Source organism: Helianthus annuus, chromosome 4 (genome assembly GCF_002127325.2).
Source record: "Helianthus annuus cultivar XRQ/B chromosome 4, HanXRQr2.0-SUNRISE, whole genome shotgun sequence".
Taxonomy (NCBI): domain Eukaryota; kingdom Viridiplantae; phylum Streptophyta; class Magnoliopsida; order Asterales; family Asteraceae; genus Helianthus; species Helianthus annuus.
In genome coordinates this window covers 202,563,120-202,582,970 of record NC_035436.2, presented here as the reverse complement: position 1 = coordinate 202,582,970, position 19,851 = coordinate 202,563,120, and the positions used below count along the sequence as shown (strand labels likewise).

The following is a 19,851-nucleotide window of genomic DNA, read 5'->3' as shown; positions in this document are numbered from 1 at the left end:
TTGCAAAAATATCTAATAACATTTAAAGATAATCATGATTAAGGGTGTTCATAATTAAATATAAGGGAAAAACTGATTTCACATTTTTACTTTTTGATTTTTTGTGCTTTTATCTTTTTGTTTTTTTTTTCTTTTTATATTTTTACCTTTTAACTTTTAGTATTAACACTCAAGATCCGTTAACCTTCAAAAGACTTTGTAATCGACTTTTACATGTTTATATCTACGTACAAGTCATTTTAAATTCATGTTGATTTACGTTTTAAGCATGTATCTTCCGGTTGTTGTAATAAACCAAAATAGATATCGACTGAAACGCCAATGAGCTAGTGGTGGAGTGGTAAGGAAGAGACCTTGTGTTCCAAGTGACCCAAGTTCAATTTCTGCCCCTAGCATTTAGTTTCTGCGGCACCTGGTGATGATGGGAGACTAGGCGAGTAGGCGGCGATCGCTAGTTCGATCCTTGAATTGAGCGGGTTTTACCTCACCGCACTGTCGTGCCTTCGGGCGAGTGTTCACGGGCTTCGGCCCTAGGTGAGGGTTTTCCCCGGTTCGGAAGGCGAGTGTATCCCGATGTGGTGAATTTCGCCAGTAGCCCATTTGGAGGATTCGTTGGCCGTTCAAAAAAAAAGATATCGACTGAAACACCGCCGCATAGAGTGGGTAATCTTACTAGTTATATATATGATTAAAAAAAAAACTTTAATGACTTAAATAAAATAATATTTTTTATTTCTTTTAGTAATCCCCCAATTCTTGGTGTTCTTGAAAAAGAAAAAGCTCACACCTTTATAATAACAACAAGAACAATAATAATATAAAATCATTCTTTGGGAGTACGAGAATCTCGAATGCGGGCATATGTTTCGTCTCTGTTACTTGGATTTAACCCAACAATTTATAATTTATAATATAATTATAAATCCACACTCGTGTTCAACCTTTCTGATTTCCTCTTTGTCTTGATCCCAACAACATTCTTCTTCATTTTGCATGCTTCAATCCTTCGGTGAGTTCCTCTTCTTCTTCAATTTCTCCATCAACAAACTGTAATTAACTAATTAACCAATTACAATTTAGAATGCCGTTTACGTTACACATGGGTTCAACAGTATTGTAGGTTTCGGAGTGTGAACAGTGTTCTTTTCTCGGTATTAACGAAAGGGTTTTCATCTTTTCATCTTTTGATCTTGATATTATTGATTATCAGTTATTGGGTAGTGTTTGTTTAGTGAATTAAAGTGGGAAAATGGGGTCAAATGGCCTGTTTAAATCTGATGGTCTGGCAAGACAAAGCTCAATTTATAACCTAACTTTAGATGAAGTACAACACCAGTTAGGAGATCTTGGTAAGCCTTTGACAAGTATGAATCTTGATGAGCTTCTCAAGAGTGTTTGTACTGCTGAAACCAATATGAATCTCGAACCCGTGTCGGGTTTGGGTTCGGGTTCGGGTTCGTTTCTGGCTCGCCAGGCGAGTGTTAATGTTGCTCAAGATCTGAGGAAAAAGACAGTTGATGAGGTGTGGCAGGATATCCAACAGGGTCAGAAAAAGAGTAACGATAACAATGTACGTCGTAAACGGGGTGGTGATCGAGAGAGGCAGTGTACGTTAGGTGAGATGACGTTGGAGGATTTCTTGGCGAAAGCGGGGATTGTTGCGGGATCTGGAAACAAAAGTGTGGATTCGAATGTGTCGATTCAGCAACAAGCGCAGTGGATGCAGTCTCAGGTTACGCCAATCCAGCCGCAGCAGTCTGTGTACATTGTGAGTCATCGTCCGGTCGGGGCGAACGCGATGATGGAGATGGGTTATCCGGAGAGCCAAATGATAACGTCTCCTTCGCAGTTGATGCGTAATTTGTCGGATACGCAGACACCTGGAAGGAAACGGGTTGCGCCTGGTGACGTGATGGAGAAGACTGTGGAACGGAGGCAAAAAAGAATGATTAAAAATAGAGAATCTGCTGCACGTTCGCGGGCAAGAAAACAGGTATGACTTCCAAAAGTCAACTTTGGTTTCAGCTAGCTATTGTAAGCAAGTTGTGTAAATGATCCTTTGTGGTTAAATTAGGCTTACACGCATGAACTGGAGAACAAAATTTCACGTTTGGAAGAGGAAAACGAAAGACTTAAGAGACAGAAGGTATGCTTGTTGTTCAACGTTCTTTTTCCTTTCTTTAGATTTAGTTTTAATGCGATACATTATCTTGAATTCACCCAAAGATTATTCTTGAAGGTTACGTTGTTCCTATATGTCGGGTGTGTGTTTTTCTTTTCGCTAGATGTTTACTAAAAAAATAAGGGTAAATTACAAAAATCGTCCTTTATGTATGTCAGTTATTGCAAACTGTGTCCTTTGTCTTCAATAATTACAGAAAACGTACTCGATGTTTGCAAACCCTTGCAAGTTATGTCCTTTAGCCCTAACTCAGTTAATTTTTGTGGTTAAATCTGACCAAATGGACCCTACATGAGGGTATTTTTGTGGTTAAATCTGAACAAATGGACCTCACATGAGAGTAAAATGACCAAAATACCCTCATGTGGGGTCCATTTGGTCAGATTTAACCACAAAAAAATTAGCTGAGTTAGGGCTAAAGGACATAACTTGCAAGAGTTTGCAAACATCGAGTACGTTTTCTGTAATTATTGAAGACAAAGGACACAGTTTGCAATAAGTGACATACATAAAGGACGATTTTTGTAATTTACTCAAAAAATAATTGAAGTACGCCCTTTATTCAATGCATGTGGCGTTTTTTCTTCCTTAGGTAATTCAGAATCGTGTTTATTGATCCTTCACTGGGCAACATTATCTCAGTGACTCGGCTGTTTCTGTATGCAGTTTCCTTAACCGTATAAGCATATAACTTTTATACCTTTATATAGCTTGCTTATATTTTTGTATAATCTCCAGCTGAGATTGTTTACCGTTGTGAAATCGCCTGAGTTAAGCTGAGCTAATCGTGTGGATTCAATCCTTTTGAGCTGATCCGAGATACTAACTCAAATTTTGTTTTAGCTAGTCGAAAACTATAGGAAAACCGGTGGATATTTAGGGTACACAAAGGTGAAATTTTTAAAATTTTAAAAGTATTCATCGATGAACTCTTAAACATCTTGGAAACTTAGGAAGAAAAAAACCATCTTTAAAGTTGGTCTTATTAAACATTAGGGGATGTAATCTTGTGATTGATTATCATTATCAGATGGTTTAGAGTAAATTGCCAAAATCGTCCCTGAGGTTTGGGCATGTTTACCATTTTCATCCAAAACAACTTTTTTGTACCATATAGTCCTTCACTTTTGGGATTTTTTTTTTCCATTTTCATCCAAACGTCTGACTTTTTTGCCAGAATCGTCCCTGAGATTTGGGATTTTTTTGTCATTTTCATCCAAATGTTTGATAGAAAAAATAAAGCAAATTAGATGTTTGGATGAAAATGGCAAAAAATCCCAAAAGTGAAGGACTATATTGTACAAAAAAGTTGTTTTGGATGAAAATGACAAACATGCCCAAACCTCAGGGACGATTTTGGCAATTTACTCGATGGTTTAATAAAATTTGTTTCAAGTTTTATTCTTTCTTTTAGCCCGCTTAGGTGAAAATACATTGGTTATGATTCTCAAGAGATCTTAGTCTGTTGTTTGCATGTCCAACATACATTGGTTGTAATTCACATTCACCGAGTTTTGTTAAACATCACGGGTTAATTCGCCTGCATTTTTGGGATGAGGGGTTCTAACTTTCTCTATGTTTGGGCCGTTTTGTTAAATGTAAGAAACTTCAGGGTGTGTTTCATAATTTCTAAATTGTATTTTGTTCTCATAAAAGCAAACCAGTGACCTATGACATGTATGAACTTTATAGTTTATACAATGCAAATAATTCGACTTAAATGCATATTTTGTGCTAACTATTGTGGGCCCATGTGCAGGAGGTAGGGCAGGTATTGCCAAGTGCGTCGCCACCCAAACCCAAGTTCCCGCTCAGACGAACAATTTCAGCTCCTGTCTAGCAAGATTTCCGAACCCGTGTCAAGAACTATGTTGTGTAGATGCGTTTTGTCTTCTTTTTCTTTTGTAGTTTTCGTTAGGATACGCGGTACCTATGTATGGTGTTTGGCTGTTTGCTAGTGTTGTTTCTTAGTTTTCTTTAAACAGTGTATCAGGTCAAGATCTTGGGCAATGTATTTAGCATTCCTCATGATTGTAATGGCTATAATCACCAACACTTTTCCTTGTATGTATATTGTTAAGACAACTATGAAACTATCTAATGCCAGTTTTAAGTTTCTTGCTCATTTGGTCCTGAGTTGTTGCCCTTTACTAAACAATGTTGCCACTGTGGCTTCTATTTTCTGCAGTGAAATCTCTACATTGTATATCACAATAATTGGCAATGTTGGTGTGTAAGGCAACTTTTCATTTGTAACTTCTTTATTTATTATTTTTGAACGGTGAACTTCATGTATAAGGTTACCACACTCTCCAAATCGGAGAGCCCCGTACTGTCCCACTTTGGCCAGACTATGTGTCTTAACCGGGCCCACGCTGGCTTCAAAGTTTGGCTTTTTGGGCGTTCCCCTGGGAAACATACCGTCGGCTGCCACTTGACAATCGTTGTGCCACCACAAGAGCAAAACTCTCTGGCGTAACACACAGTGGGACGAAAACTCAGTTGGGCTCGGGAATCGAAGACAACCTCACACAAGGCCTAGTCCAAATCCTTCATTGCCTATATCAACCCAATATGACACAAGTGAGAATTGAACTTGAGTCTTCATTGGAAAACCCAAGCTTATTTACATATTATTGTACTTACATTTGAGCATATTTTGTTATTCGCATACCACTTTTATGATACGATATTTTATAAATGTTTGAGTATGTCGTTGCAACATGCTTATTTGTATAATATGACACCGTTTATTGTTTTTGTCATTCAAATAATATAATATAACGCGCTATAAAAATTCCAAACATACCATTGCGACGTGTTTAATTTTATCCACACTTTGATAAAAGTTTTGTTCAAAATTGAACGGTAGAAATATAACTGGTTTCTTTTCTTTACCATGATGAACAGAAACAACATCATCCTAACAACATTAGAATACAATATTCTTTTTGTATAATAAGCTATATGATCAAGGGTTATATCGTGACAAACTGAATCAATACTATTTAGACAACATTGGTACCGAAATCGGTATTCGTTTTTATGGGTTTTTTTTATTGATGTAAAACACATGTCAATTGCTATATCGAGTGCCGGTATCGTACCAGTACTGTAACGAACCAATACTGATCGAAAACCCGCTACATAACTCAGAGAATTCCACTAGTTTCTTATAACAGTAGACATTTTTTTTTCCAGTATGGTAGACAAACAAGCCAATTTAATCATACTCTAAATCCGCATCATTGTTCATCATGAGATTCAAATCCTCAATCTCATAGGAAGAGACACCACCATGCAATGAGTTACCATTGGGCTAACGCATAAAAACTAACCAAAAGTAAACTTACTGTTGATAATTCGTAGCATCGAACGGGAGAAAATCCTAATAGTTTTTTTTTTTTGACATTGCTTATCAAACCTCTTGCTGACTTATTAACTCTTCTGTTAATAAGTCGAAAAGGTGTTAGGAAAGTCATATATGATTAACTTTTAGAGGTTAAATTTACAAATGTGCCCATATCTAAAAAGGGCTAATCTAAACATTTTTTAAAAAAAAAACTCATTTTAGAAAAGTAAAAAAAAAAAAGTCGTGTGTTAAACAGAAAATTTCAAACACCCCCTAAATTTGAATTTTTGGTTATTCCTTCCACATGTTTCTACACAATTTAATATTTTACCATTTTTATATAGAGACCGATTATTGTACAATATCACTTAACGTACGACGCGTACGTGATTTGTGTATAACATGTGGTTTTGTAATAATGTAATATTGGTTGTCCGAGTTTATGATCATGCGATTTTGAGATATAACATGCGAACAACCATTTTTTGGGGAGTCCGAGTTTGTGAGCCTGCCATGTGAGTTTATACATATCCGGGTTTGTATAACATGCGATTATGACATGTCCGAGTTTGTGAGGCATGCGATTGTGATATGTCCGGATTTGTGTATAACATAAGATTTCTAATCGCGTACGCGTCGTACGTAAAAGTGAGTCGTACCATACATTTTTTTCTTTTTATATATTTTAGTTGGTTTCACCAACCCCCTATCCATATCATCTCCCTCACTCACTGCCTCCCTCCCTACCCACTCCCCTTCATCCCTTTCAATGGCTGCCACTGCTGCTTCTTCAACTACCTTCCATCTCAATCCACCACCAAACCGCCATAACTCCATCTCAAAGCTCCCGTTTCTATCTCTGCAACGCAGCCGGCAGCCATGGCCAACACAGTTCCCCCTCATATCATGTTCCTCTTCAATCAATTTCCCAAACAAGCTATCTCGTCTTCCATTTGGTTTCACTTTGTGCTCCGCTTCTTCACAGGACGAAACCCTAGTTACCGAAGATGAAAACGATGTCCTTGTTGATGGTTCTCTGCCTCCTCAGGTACTTCGTGTTAGAAATTAGGGTTTGAACAAAACTTAAACTAGCATAATAGTTGCCTATGATTTTGTTAAATTCAAAGGAATATGTAATTGTATTGATTTTGTTATTTACTTTTCTGTGTTTTCGACGAAAGAAAAGGGAATTAAGGAGACCAGATAGGGCTGTAAATGAATGGAGCCTTGTTCATGTTCGTTCGTTTAGCGATGAAGTTGTTAACGAACACATATCGAACAAAAAATCTTGTTTTTGGAATTGAACTTGTTCACTAACACAAACGAGTGTATACCGGGGGGGGGGGGTTGCACTAATTTTAATGTTAAAAAGCGAGGGACGGTTAATCATGCATCATGTGGTGGCGTTGATAGCCGAAAGACAAAGGGGTCATGTACTAATCGGCTTTTGTCCCAATTGCTGAATGTTATGTGTTTTATGTCCAAGGCTTGATGCAAAACTACTATCAAGTCGAGACTTCGAGTCGGGTTCTCACTAGAAGCAGCCTCTCTATTCCTTTAGGCAGAGATAAGGTTGTCTACATCTTACCCTATTCAAACTCTATCTTAGCTTCGCTGTTGGTGGGATTTACCGAGTATGATGATGATGACCTTGTTAAGAGATTGATATAATAGTTATAAACCCAATTATCCCAAAACAAAAGCACAAGTTAGATATAATAAGCATAAACGTAGTTATCCCAAAATAATGTTTCAAAGATTTTAAGTTTCTAGTGATTGATTGGGAACTAAACAAACCAAACGACCATGAACAGACGTAAACAAACATATCATCGAACGTTCATGAACGCAACTGAAAGAACGTGGCTTTTGTCCGTGTTTGTTCATTTAGTTAATCAAACGAAATTCCTTGTTCATGCTCGTTCGTTTAACGTTCGGTTTGTTTACGGATACTTCCAAAGTCAAAAGAAATGATTCCAAATTTTTCTTTCCGTTTTCTTCCAAAAAACTCAACAAAACAAATCTTTTCAAGTTTCTTTCCATTCCCTTCATTTCTCTTTTTAAAAAGGCCTCGGGAACACAACGTTATTGGTTCTTATGAACATTTTGTGTCTTGTTCACTAATGTGTTTATTGCAGGAAGATGCAGAAGGTACAACTACAGAGGATGATGGTGATGATTCAACGGAGAGTGACGGTGCAGCATCAGAAGAATCACCCGTAACCATTTTATCATCACTGCAGTCATACAAAGAGGCCTTAGCGGATAACAACGAGGCGAAAATATCCGAAATAGAAACTTATTTAAAATCAATTGAAGATGAAAAACTGGTCTTGGAAAGGAAACTGGCAACGCTGTCGGATGAACTTTCAACTGCGAAAGATCGAGTGCTTCGAATAAGTGCGGATTTCGACAATTTCAGAAAAAGGACAGAACGGGAACGGATTTCGTTGGTGGCAAATGCGCAAGGTGAAGTTGTGGAAAATCTTTTGCCTGTTTTGGATAACTTTGAGCGCGCTAAAGCTGCGATTAAAGTGGAAAACGAGAAAGAGGAGAAGATTAACAATAGTTACCAAAGTATATACAAGCAGTTTGTGGAGATTTTGGGTTCTCTTGGTGTTGTTCCTGTGGAGACAACTGGACAGCCGTTTGATCCATTGGTAATTCCCGTTTTTAATTTTGCGTAACTGTTTTTACAACATGTGTCGTATAAATGTAATGGTAATTGATGGTTGACTGCAGGCAAAACTGAGAGTTGGCTCGAAATTCAGTCGAGTACTTGGTGATCTTTTTCAAAGGCTGTCAGGTTTTATCAAGACTTAAATTCATTTTTGTACGTAAAAACCAAGTCTTGATTGATTCGAGCTAACTCACACGAAAGTTTGTGTAAGGTTTCATTGACGATGGAACAAACTGTTCATCGTTTTCTTCAATTCATTGTATGAATTATGAAACATATTTTAGGTTTATTAAAAACCTGAACACTTTGTGAGATGTTTTTTTTTTTTTTTTTTTTTTTTTTTTTTTTTTGTTTCTAGTGAAATTATAATGGTTATTGTATTCAAAGTAGTTTGACATTTGACTTTTTCATGGTAAAAGCTGCATGAAGCGATTATGCGTGAAGAGTCAACTGAATTTGGGGAAGGTGTGGTAATTCAAGAATTTCGCAAGGGGTTCAGAATCGGTGAAAGACTTCTACGCCCGTCAATGGTTAAGGTTTCGGCTGGTCCAGGACCTGAAAACACTGAACCAGTGAGCCCTTCAGGACCGGAGGCTCAAGCTCCAGGTGCAGACTCAGTTGAGGAACCAGAGGAAGTTGACCAGTCAGAACCGTCTCCAGCCCAGGACGAATGATACGGTTATGTGTTGATTAATTGATTTACAGTTAGTGAACTCATTAATTACTTGGCAGGAGGGGTGTGTCATGCCTTTGCCTCCTATATTAATTATTAAGAGATTGAAACCGGTTTTTCAAAAAACTATCGCTTTAATGCTTGGCAAACATTTGTTCTTGTTTTGTATTTTTGTCTGTTCACAACTTCACATATATATTTTTTTTAGCTAAAACTAATGTTTTCATGGGGTCTCACCTCACGAGTAGCTTTGTTATTTATGGGATTTATTGGGTTTGGTTGTTGCTATTGTTGTAATGTTTTCATGCATTTTATAGAAGATCCTTGGAGCAAGAATCTTCATCTCCAGAATGTGGGCCCGGCTTCGCCTTATCCGAAGCTTCTTTTATAATGTTGAGCCAGAATCTTCCGACTTCCATCTCCAGGACTTGGTTTCATTATCATGCTCTTAATGTGTGTCCTGCGTAATCTCATTGAGGGCCCACAATCTCTACCTCTCTCCTATACTCTCATGCGATACTCTCAAACCAGTGAACCACTACCCTATGTGGGTGCCACCATTGCCGCCGGTGTTGTACCCGGCGGGGTACCACTACCCGCTTTCCACTCCATCCGAACACTCCTACTACCATTAAATATTTTCCAAAGTTAGCTATGACGTTTGGTGTTTGAGTCTGTTCCAACCAATGACAGTCAATTGATGATCGGTTTGGATATGAAAAAAAATTATGTATAAGACTATGAAAACATTAAGTATAAGGGGCTGGTTGGCAACTTCTGAATGATTAAGTGCTGAATCAGGTCGAATCTGGTCGGGTCATATAAAAAAGACAATCAAACTATTTTATATTATCAACAAATGTATGCCAAATATCATGACAAACGCATGATGAAAATTTTTAGGGGTCATTTGTCCATCGTTATATAATAACCTTTTTAGTCTGGTTCAGGTCGAATCTGGTCGGGTCATATAAAAAGAGATAATCAAACTATTTTATATTATCAACAAATGTATGCCAAACATCATGACAAACGCATGATGAAAATTTTTAAGATCTAATATGCCTAACGTTGTTCCCATTCAAGTTACTAACAAAAAATTAGAGCTTATTAGTATAAATCATTCAATATTCTAATCCACATTAACTATTCGTCTATTCATACAAATTCAATATTCTAATCCACATTATCTATTTATACAAAGAATTTAAATCTAAAGTTCCTAACATATAATTTGTAAAGTTGTAATGTTTAACACCTTAGTCTATATTCCCTAATCAGATAAATTAATACAATAAAACTAACCATCAAATGAGTAATTTATAAAGATGTAATTTTCCTATTTTGTTGATTTTCCTATTTTTTTTCTTTTCACAAACAAAGCTTAAATGAAAGAGTCATTGTCCCCCTACTCACGATTTTTCTATTTATTTCTTTCAATGGGGCATTTAATTAGACATTGGGTTATTAAAAAAACTCATGTGAAAGTGGCCCATTCATTTCATAGGCTCATAACAAATAACATTAATATTAGGTTAGCACTTAGCACTTAGCAGCCGTTCCACATTTTTGTTTCTTCTTCCACAACAGAGCAATTGCAGCACAACAGAGCAACCGCTGCCGTCAGCCGAAGTAGGCTTTGACCAAAAAATTCCAGTCATTCAAACTTCACCCTTCTTTTCTAATTAAAAAAAAATTATAACACACATATATATCGAAAGTGCCCCTCGGAATCACGGGCTTGGCCGGTGGTCCTCCCCGCCCACCCCAGGGCTGCCCTAGTCTTAATAGGTACGTGAATCATCCCTTATGAAATTTCGGGATTTCTGCTGAAACTACATCGGGTTTTTTGGGTTGACCCGTAACCAATAAATCCAAACCGAAAACCAAACCGAGAAAAGGTAAATGGGTTCGGGTGTTACGGTAGATCGGGTTCGGGTTAAACGGGTTTAATTGCTTACCGGGTCGGGTCTATTCGGGTCAATTACGGTGTTTGGGTATGGGTTGTTTTGGACGGCCCTATTAATGATAATCAGCGACCCGGCCCAAACTCCCGGTTCGCTTCCAGACTCGTTCCTTGTGTCTCTACTTCCGTTTCCAGCTTTATCATTTATCAACAACAGACACCAACACAACACTCCGTAGATGCTCAAACATGGTGGTCCGAACGGTGAATTCAATTTCACTTTTCCGCTCCACCACGCCACCGTCACAGCTGCCGTTAACCGCCTTCCGCCGCTACCACCAAATTCGAGCTTTCAACTACCTCCACTTCTCCCGTTTTCCGGTTTCTAAACCGACGCTGTTCAGTTATCGTAACCTAAAAACCGGTGGCTGTCGGAGCTATTCCGTTCAAAGTTTCGTCGATTCCGTTATTGAAGAGTTTGAAGCGTTACGCCGCCGGAGAATTCGCGCCAGTAACAAGTTCGTCTTCTCTCTTTCATTATTGTTCTTATGGATTTCGAGTTTTGTTCAATCGATAGTAGCTAAATTTTTTGGAAATTGCTGAACATATGCTTTAGTCAGTGCTTGTATAGTCCTTATTTTGCCTAATTAATGAGCCTGTGTTGAAAAACCTAGTGGTTATAGTAGTTTCCTGATTGCTTTGATGCATAGCTGTTATGCAGTGGTGATAATCGAGTTTGTTTTGTGGTGGATAATATCGAGTGGCTACATTCTTAGGAAACTGTTGAACATGTGCCTTAGTTAGTGCTTGTGTAGTCTTTATTTTTGCCTGATTATTGAGGCTGTGATGGAAAACCTAGTGGTTTAGTAGTTTTTTGATAGCTTTGACGCATAGCAGTTATGGTGTACTGATAATGAGAAAATTAAGGAGGAAATAATAGTTTTAGAAGGAGATGATAAGTTTATGGACAATAGATAGTATTTTAACACTATAGTTACCAGTTACCACTAACCGTCTAACACTTCAAATGATATGTGAAAAGTTAACAGTAACAATCCTAGTTTTTTAACACTACAGTTGGCAAGGTTAACGCTATCTGACAGCCATTCATCATGTCAAACCAACAATGACTAATGACATAGCTATTAATGGATTGATTAGCCATCCATTGATTGTAGTTACCTATGTTATCCAAAATAAGCTGGTCAGGTATATGATCAAGCTTTTTCAGCAAGAGTTTGATGACTTTTTGCAAGATTAATGTCAGTTGTGCTGTTCATATAGTATAGAATCACATGAAAGTGAAACAAAAGAATTTCTTCTGTATTAGCCATCTGCTGAACTGAAGAACCAGATAACGACAATGTAACCTGCCCACTATTAAAATAATCGATTGTTAGTTATATAATTTGTACTGGTTTGATAGTCATAAACCAGCCTTTATGGTGCATGCCTATACATCAACAGTCAAAAAACATCTTTCCAACCTACCAACTTCACTTGGTGTGAAGATCATTTCTATCTAGTGATTGCAAAGTTCTGAATAAAGTAATCACCTGGCAGTTCATATTACTCGGTTTACCTAACACTTCGGTCTATCATAAGATTTATTATCTCATTTTTCAGATCAGTTCTAACAAGCAACAAGGAGCTTGTTGATGATAAATTGAGGAAGCAAGTACTGCAGAAAGGATTGCTGCTAGAGTTTAAAAAAGATTCTGAGAGAATCTTGCTTGCTGTAGCTCAGAAACCTGATGGAAGAAGGAATTGGATAGTCTCAGATCAGGTTTTTGTAGAAACAGTTACACTGCATGTTGCATCGATTGCTAGGTGTCAGGATCTGTTCTTTCATCCCTAAAAATGGTATTAGGAAGTTTTTGATTGTTATCTGGTTTTAAAACATGCAGAATGGTGTTACAACTTCCATTAAACCTCAGCAAATCACTTATATAGTTCCAGGGGTTGATAATTTCAACACCACAGAGATATCAGACTTCAATCAGAGAGCTCAGAATAACTTGGTTAGTTCTCACTGGCTTAAATAGGGGCAATTGAATATGTCTTATGGAGATATAAACTACTTAAGTAAATTGTTGCAGGATCCCACGCTTCTAGAATTTGCGTGGCTTGAGCTTCTTGAAGGGAACAAGTCGGTAACTGTTGAAGAATTGGCTGAGGCATGTGTGCTTGAGTGTAATATCTGTTGCTTCATACTTTCATTCTCCATTGACCTTCTTTTTACATTCTTACAGATGATCTTTGGCAGTGCGGATCCTCTCGAATGCTATTGTGCACATCTATTACTATCAAGAGATGAGGTTTACTTCACAAGGCTTGATAGCAAAGGCTCTTCTTCTGTTTATGGTCCTCGTCCAACTGTTCAGGTATGGCTTTCAATTGATTCCCATTGTATGTAGTTTTCTTGTTATGAATGAGTAACGAAGTAAATCAAATAGAAAAGCTTCCATTCTAGTATCCTCTAGGCATATAAATGCATGGTGATTACGACAAACTAAATATATATCAACGACAGGGTCAAAGTTGACCATTTTTTTTTCAAAAACAGACATGTAAATTTAGCTGTCCCGGGGAGGGTTATCTTGAGAACGCTAAATATTGCGAGAACCGTGAGAACGAATGAAAAAACCAATCAAAACCAATTTTTTTTTATACAAACCTCATTGTAATTAAGATACAACATCAAAACAAGAATTTATAACATCAAATAATTCATTTCTCATTTCAAAATCATTCTTTTTAGATTTTTTACACATGTGTAAATATAGCAGATTTACACATGTGTAAATGGCAAACTTACACATGTGTAAATTTTCTTTATTTATGAATTCACGTAAATTTAAACGTGTAAATTGAATTTCTTACATTGTATTCGAATAATAATGATAAGTGTAGAAAAAAATTTTGAATTTGAATTGTTTTTTACCAAGTTCTCATGGTTTTTTCATTTGTTCTCACGGTTCTCACAATATTTAGCGTTCTCATTTAAACCCTCCCCTAGCTGTCCCCACAAGCGGGCTAAGCCTTAGCCGGCCATAAGCATGTTTACAGTGAGTAGGATGAAGGGCAAGTTTAGGTATTTAATGAATTCATGCATTTTCTTAAAATCGGAGCAAAAGTGGTGGACATTCACATTTGAGCTATTAACTAAAATTCTTGTGCTATGAGATTGTGACAGTGAGCTCTTATTTTCAAACCATGATTCATAGCAATAGTTCTATATACTTAGCAATTACCTCAGATCTCATGTAGTTCTGATTTGTGTTGCGATTATTATACTTATTTAGACAAACGATATTTCTAGTATTCTCAATTTTTTTCTATCTCAGTCTATCTGTCGCTCCTTTTATTAATCTTAGTTTACATAAGTTGTTGTGCCATATGGATGGCCATGGATTATGGTCAACAATAATTCTTCTTAAGTTTTTCTTACTAATTATTGCTTTAGATATTTGATCAATAGTTAAAACAATTGAATTGAGTTGGTGTTGTCTAACAGTGCATACGTATTTGAGATAGATCCTGGCCCTCTATCTTACACTTTTCTCTGTTCTTATACTTAGATTTTGATCAAATGATGTTTTGTTGGTTGTTATCGTTAAATCACGTTGCGGATGTAGTTTGATGCTATCTTTTGTTATGTAATCAAAATCATTTTTGTTGTCTCTTGGATCATTTAAAGTGATTAAAAGCTATAGTATTTACCAACAATGATTTAGGTAGAAGAAATTAAGCGAAGAGTGATTGCCAAGGAGGCAGCTGATAAGGATTTGGAAGAGTTTGTACAGTTGTTAAGATCTGCAAAAGCAATGCCTCCACGTGGCAAACCGTCTAAATGTTCCTGGAAAGCTGAAGATAAAATTTGGCACAAAATTGAATCTCTGGAGGCTTTTGCTATAGATGCTTGTAAAGATGATGTGCAAAAGAATACTGCTGGAGTGGTAATTTTCATCATACACACACATACGCATATATTTTGTATGTTCTTTTTAGTATTGGAGCTGATGTGTTAATTCTTACTATTTTATCATGTGTGTGGCTTTAGTAAACTTGATAACTTTTAGGTTGCATATAATTACTTGAACATAAAAAACTAAATGCCTTCTATGATGGAGATAAACTAGCACTACATATAACACTAAGAACAATGAGGCGAAAAAAGTATATGTAGCCAAGTAACTACATGTTATACGTATGACGACCACTTCATGTTGAAGAAGATGCAAAATTGTTCCACCAATAACTGTCACTTTTTAAGAGTTTTTGTATATTTGAATTAAACATTGTTATTATCATTGACTTGTGACTTGTCATCCATTATACTGCAGCTCATATCCAGATTGAACATGTAAACTGAAAATAACTAAATTGAGCAGAATGCTGTCTTTTCATGCACTCTTATATAAGACTAAGTTTATATTACTTACACAAATCTCTCTTTGCTACTTTACTCATGTTGGCTTAGATTTTTTATTCTGTTAAGAAAAGTGGATGTTAACTTTTACAATATCTTTTACTTGTAGCTATGAAAAAACTTACGGTTTCAGCATGTATTGTGATTGCAATTATTTGAAAAACGTACAACTACAAGTGTTTAATTGCAATTAATTGAAAAACTTACAATATCTGTTACTTGGAGGAATGGAAAAACTTATGTCTAATTTCTGAAAGAGTTAATTACTGTTTTCGTCCCTGTGGTTTGTCAAAAATCACTATTTCATTCCATTAGTTTAAAAATTGTGATTTCGGTCCCTGTGGTTTCACTTTCGTAACCATTTCAATCCACCTCGTAACCATTTCAGTCCCTGTACTAACAGAATAAATGGATTGAAATGGTTACGAAAGTGAAATCACAGGGACTGAAATGGTTACGAAAGTGAAATCACAGGGACTGAAATGGTTACGAAAGTGAAACCACAGGGACTGAAATCGCAATTTTTGACAAACCACAGTGACGAAAACAGTAATTAACTCTTTCTGAAATTTCCCTGAAGCACAAAAGGTAACAATGTCTTGTGTTTTTGTTTACTTATATCAGATTCTGAAGGCGATGGGGTTATCAAAGACAGCTGGTTCAGCAGTTAATCTTCTCACAGATATTGGGTATTTCCCAGTACATGTCAATCTTGATCTCCTGAAGTTCAACATACGTACCAGTTATCCAGATCATATTTTGTCAGCTGCTGAAAATATTCTGCAAGAATCGCATGATCCAGACAAGGTACTTTGACTTCTATTTCTGGAATTACTATGATCTTTATCTCTCTTTGTTAATTACTATTTGATTGGTCTCCATCAAATAAGGTCTTAAAGTTGCAGTTTCAGTTCTCTTTTAAACTAATAAAGTCGTATTGGACTGTAGGACGATAGGATAGATCTGACACATCTGAAGGTATATGCAATTGATGTGGATGAAGCAGATGAGGTAAAGATGTTTTATTATCTTAATTTTATCATTCATCTTATGTCGTGTTCAGTTTTTCTCCATTTGTATCCATATGAACATGATACATTTGTACATACATCTAAGGTGAATTTGTAAATCATTGTATAGCTTGATGATGCATTAAGTGCAACAAAGCTGCATGATGGGCGTATTAAAGTTTGGATACATGTTGCTGATCCAGCTAGCTTTGTTAAGCCAGGCAGCCTGATAGACAGGTACATTTGGTTTCATACAACTCATAATTACAACCTTAATGTTTGCTTAGCTAGTTAAGACTTGGTTGCACTGTAGAGAAGCATTGCAAAGAGGAACATCTGTTTTCTTACCAACTGCCACTTATCCGATGTTCCCTGAGAAACTTGCCATGCAAGGCATGAGCTTGAAGCAAGGAACAATTTGCAGGGCGGTTACAGTTTCAGTTGTATTGCATTCTGATGGCAGGTAAACAATTACTGCTTCATATAATATAAATCTCAATTCCCGATAGCTTGATTATAGTTGTTTTATTGCTGTTGCGATCTTACTACATTACTTGTTAACAGCATTGCGGAATATTCAGTGAATAATTCAATTATTAAACCAACTTATATGTTAACATACGAGAGTGCATCTGAGCTTCTTAATCTGAATTTGGAAGAAGAGTTGGAACTGAGGATTCTTGCCGAGGCCGCACGTCTTCGGCTTCAGTGGCGACGTGGACAGGTTTCTTAACTCTTAAAATCTGTATATATTTAAAAGAGTAAATTACAAAAATCGTCCTTTATGTATGTCACTTACTGCAAACTGTGTCATTTATCTTCAACAATTACAGAAAACGTAACTCGATGTTTGCAAACCCTTGCAAGTTATGTCCTTTAGCGTTAACTCAGTTAATTTTTTTTGTGGTTAAATCTGACCAAATGGACCCCACATGAGGGTATTTTGGTTATTTTACTCTCATGTGGGGTCCATTTGGTCATATTTAACCACAAAAATACCCTCATGTGGGGTCCATTTGGTCAGATTTAACTACAAAAATTAACTGAGTTAGGGCTAAAGGACATAACTTGCAAGGGTTTGCAAACATCGAGTACGTTTTCTGTAATTATTGAAGACAAAGGACACAGTTTGCAATAAGTGACATACATAAAGGACGATTTTTGTAATTTACTCTATTTAAAAAAAAGGAGAAATTAATTAGTACATAATTTTACTGTTTTATGAATATTATACATGGTTTAGGGTGCGATTGAGACCGGATCATTAGAACCTAGAATAAAGGTGGAAAATCCAGACGATCCAGAACCGTCAATTAGGTTATACGTTGAAGACCAAACAGATCCCGCTATGCGACTTGTATCTGAGATGATGATACTATGTGGGGAAGCTATAGCCACATTTGGTTCAGCTAACAAGATTCCTTTACCATACAGAGGACAACCCCAGTCCAAAATTGACACGTCAGCATTTAATCATCTTCCGGAAGGTCCAGTCCGAAGCTCTGCTATTGTAAAACTTATGCGTGCTGCTGAAATGGATTACAGAAAAGCTATACGCCATGGTATTCTTGGGATTCCTGGTTATGTTCAGTTTACATCTCCCATTCGCAGATATATGGACCTCCTTGCTCATTACCAGGTATGCATTATATGTTTATGAGTAAAATGCCATTTCCGTCCCTGAGGTTTAGCTGGTTTTGCGACTTTCATCCAAAGGTTTGTTTTTTCGCATTTGGATCCAAGAGGTTTGAAATCTTGCCATTTTCATCCAGCTCGTTAACTCCATCTATTTTTCTCCGTTAAGTCAGAGGTATTTTCGTCTTTTTTGTTAACTTAAAGGGCAATTCGGTCTTTTTCACTTGAAGGCCAATGCTTGTACATTATGCTAAAAGCTTGTACATAAAGTGAAAAAGACCGAATTGCCCTTCAAGTTAACAAAAAAGACGAAATACCCCTGACTTAACGGAGAAAAATAGATGGAGTTAACGAGCCGAATGAAAATGGCAAGATTTCAAACCTTTTGGATTCAGATGCGAAAAAACAAAGCTTTAGACGAAAGTCACAAAATGGACCAAACCTCAGGGACGAAAATGGCATTTTACTCTATGTTTATTTATCATTATAATGATTTTCTTCGTTCATATTTCAAATAGTTAAATGGTGGCAACTCGGTTTGAAAAAAAATCCTGTGTGTATTCAGGTGAAGGCTTTTCTTAAAGGCGATGTTCTTCCGTTTACATCTGGGCAAATGGAAGGAATGGCTGCATCTGTGAACATGAATGCTAGGATAGCAAAGAAGCTATTTAGTAGCAGCTTACGGTATTGGATATTAGAATATTTGAGAAGGCAACCAAAACAGAGAAAATTCCGCGCGTTGATCCTTAAATTCCTCAAAGACCGCAATGCGTCGTTACTACTTTTGGAGGTAAACAGTAAACACATTGATTGTAAAGATGATCCTAATGCTTTCTGTTCAGTCGGGCTTTATTAATGCTTGTGTTAATAGGTTGGATTTCAAGCAACTGCATGGGTGTCAGTCGGATCACATGTCGGCGATGAAGTGGAGGTTCGGGTTGAAGAAGCTCACCCGCGCGATGACATCATATCATTCAAAGAAGTTGTACAAGTTACATGAATCTATTGGGGATACTATTGCAATATATAGTAGCTACTCGATCAATTGCATGTTTAAAAACCACATTTTGGAGTAAAAAACAACCTAAAGCAGTTGTTTTTGCAGTTTTGACCTGTAAACAATTAAGAGGTGGTTCTACTGGCCTGGGGCCCAAGTCCGACACCGAAGATTAGTGGTTGAATCACAGGTAATACATTCTAGAAATTTCCTTGAAGATACGATTCAACTTATCGATTTGTATATGGCAAAATGTAGATCCGGAAATAGATTTCTATGAATATTGATATGAACAAGTAATGGTATTCCAGATTCCTTTTGTAACAGAGAACTTTCATGGAAGGAGTTTCTGTAGAACTTGTTTATAATATGGTTAAGATGAAGGTATATTTTTGGTTATCATAACAACCTATAAACCTCCTGGAATCCTATCAGTGTTCGGCTTTCACAAGAGACTTCTGCTAAAGAGACGAAACTGCTCATTTTATATTTATCACAGTAAATTTATTAGTACTAAAGTTAGATAAAGTAACTTAAAACAATATAAATTGATTTTTATAGCATTTTATATTTATCACAGTAAATTTATTAGTACTAAAGTTAGATAAAGCAACTTAAAACAATATAAATTGATTTTTATAGATAAATTTAGATGTGAGCTAAATTACAAAGGGTATATAAAAGGGGGTTGAGTTATCTTACATGGTCTCCTAAATCTAGGTAGGGTACAAAAATACAATGGATCAATAATATAAAACAATATCTAGCAAATATAACAAAATCTGAGGAGAAAAGACAAAAAGATTATGTGCAAGAATAATTCTAAAATCTATAAGCTAAAAATCCAACCATCCTCCTCCTTCTCCACACCATCACCACCACAAAAATCTATTTACTCCGTATTATTTAAAAGAAAGATGTATAAATTAAATGATTTAAGTGGGGCCACTTCCACCACTACTAACCATCTTCCTCCTTTCTCCA

General features: G+C 36.5%; 3 protein-coding genes across 6 annotated transcripts; all 3 read left to right on the top strand.

Annotated features, from left to right (window-relative positions):
- Positions 1-819: 819 nt before the first annotated feature.
- LOC110938001 (ABSCISIC ACID-INSENSITIVE 5-like protein 2) lies at positions 820-4,307 on the top strand. Of its 2 annotated transcripts, XM_022180468.2 has the most exons (4): positions 820-1,009; positions 1,113-1,993; positions 2,075-2,146; positions 3,942-4,307. In XM_022180468.2, the coding sequence occupies exons 2-4, from the start codon at positions 1,250-1,252 to the stop codon at positions 4,020-4,022; spliced, it is 897 nt and encodes a 298-aa protein (XP_022036160.1). In that variant the 5' UTR covers positions 820-1,009; positions 1,113-1,249; the 3' UTR covers positions 4,023-4,307. The 2 variants fall into 2 exon arrangements, with proteins under 2 accessions (XP_022036160.1, XP_022036159.1); XM_022180467.2 differs by having other exon boundaries at positions 820-1,993.
- Positions 4,308-6,242: 1,935 nt separating this feature from the next.
- LOC110938002 (protein GrpE) lies at positions 6,243-9,120 on the top strand. 2 transcript variants are annotated; one of them, XM_022180469.2, is made up of 3 exons: positions 6,243-6,582; positions 7,673-8,194; positions 8,634-9,120. In XM_022180469.2, exons 1-3 carry the CDS (start codon positions 6,304-6,306, stop codon positions 8,886-8,888), a joined length of 1,056 nt encoding a protein of 351 aa, XP_022036161.1. In that variant the 5' UTR covers positions 6,243-6,303; the 3' UTR covers positions 8,889-9,120. The 2 variants fall into 2 exon arrangements, with proteins under 2 accessions (XP_022036161.1, XP_022036162.1); XM_022180470.2 differs by lacking the exon at positions 8,634-9,120 and adding an exon at positions 8,277-8,526.
- Positions 9,121-10,944: 1,824 nt separating this feature from the next.
- On the top strand, positions 10,945-19,232 carry LOC110938003 (ribonuclease II, chloroplastic/mitochondrial). Of its 2 annotated transcripts, XM_035988806.1 has the most exons (15): positions 10,945-11,311; positions 12,420-12,579; positions 12,701-12,814; positions 12,893-12,970; positions 13,046-13,177; positions 14,531-14,752; positions 15,850-16,032; positions 16,174-16,236; positions 16,366-16,472; positions 16,549-16,698; positions 16,800-16,959; positions 17,479-17,874; positions 18,436-18,660; positions 18,742-18,861; positions 18,976-19,221. In XM_035988806.1, exons 1-15 carry the CDS (start codon positions 11,043-11,045, stop codon positions 18,979-18,981), a joined length of 2,385 nt encoding a protein of 794 aa, XP_035844699.1. In that variant the 5' UTR covers positions 10,945-11,042; the 3' UTR covers positions 18,982-19,221. The 2 variants fall into 2 exon arrangements, with proteins under 2 accessions (XP_035844699.1, XP_022036163.1); XM_022180471.2 differs by having other exon boundaries at positions 18,742-19,232.
- The last annotated feature ends 619 nt before the right edge of the window (positions 19,233-19,851 follow it).

Coding starts and splice junctions, on each gene's coding strand:
- LOC110938001 (XM_022180468.2), top strand. CDS start 1,250: ATGGGGTCAAATGGCCTGTTTAAATCTGATGGTCTGGCAAGACAAAGC. Junction 1,994..2,074: donor GTTCGCGGGCAAGAAAACAG/GTATGACTTCCA, acceptor TGGTTAAATTAG/GCTTACACGCATGAACTGGA. Junction 2,147..3,941: donor AAAGACTTAAGAGACAGAAG/GTATGCTTGTTG, acceptor GCCCATGTGCAG/GAGGTAGGGCAGGTATTGCC.
- LOC110938002 (XM_022180469.2), top strand. CDS start 6,304: ATGGCTGCCACTGCTGCTTCTTCAACTACCTTCCATCTCAATCCACCA. Junction 6,583..7,672: donor ATGGTTCTCTGCCTCCTCAG/GTACTTCGTGTT, acceptor TGTTTATTGCAG/GAAGATGCAGAAGGTACAAC. Junction 8,195..8,633: donor GACAGCCGTTTGATCCATTG/GTAATTCCCGTT, acceptor TCATGGTAAAAG/CTGCATGAAGCGATTATGCG.
- LOC110938003 (XM_022180471.2), top strand. CDS start 11,043: ATGGTGGTCCGAACGGTGAATTCAATTTCACTTTTCCGCTCCACCACG. Junction 16,033..16,173: donor AATCGCATGATCCAGACAAG/GTACTTTGACTT, acceptor ATTGGACTGTAG/GACGATAGGATAGATCTGAC. Junction 16,237..16,365: donor ATGTGGATGAAGCAGATGAG/GTAAAGATGTTT, acceptor ATCATTGTATAG/CTTGATGATGCATTAAGTGC.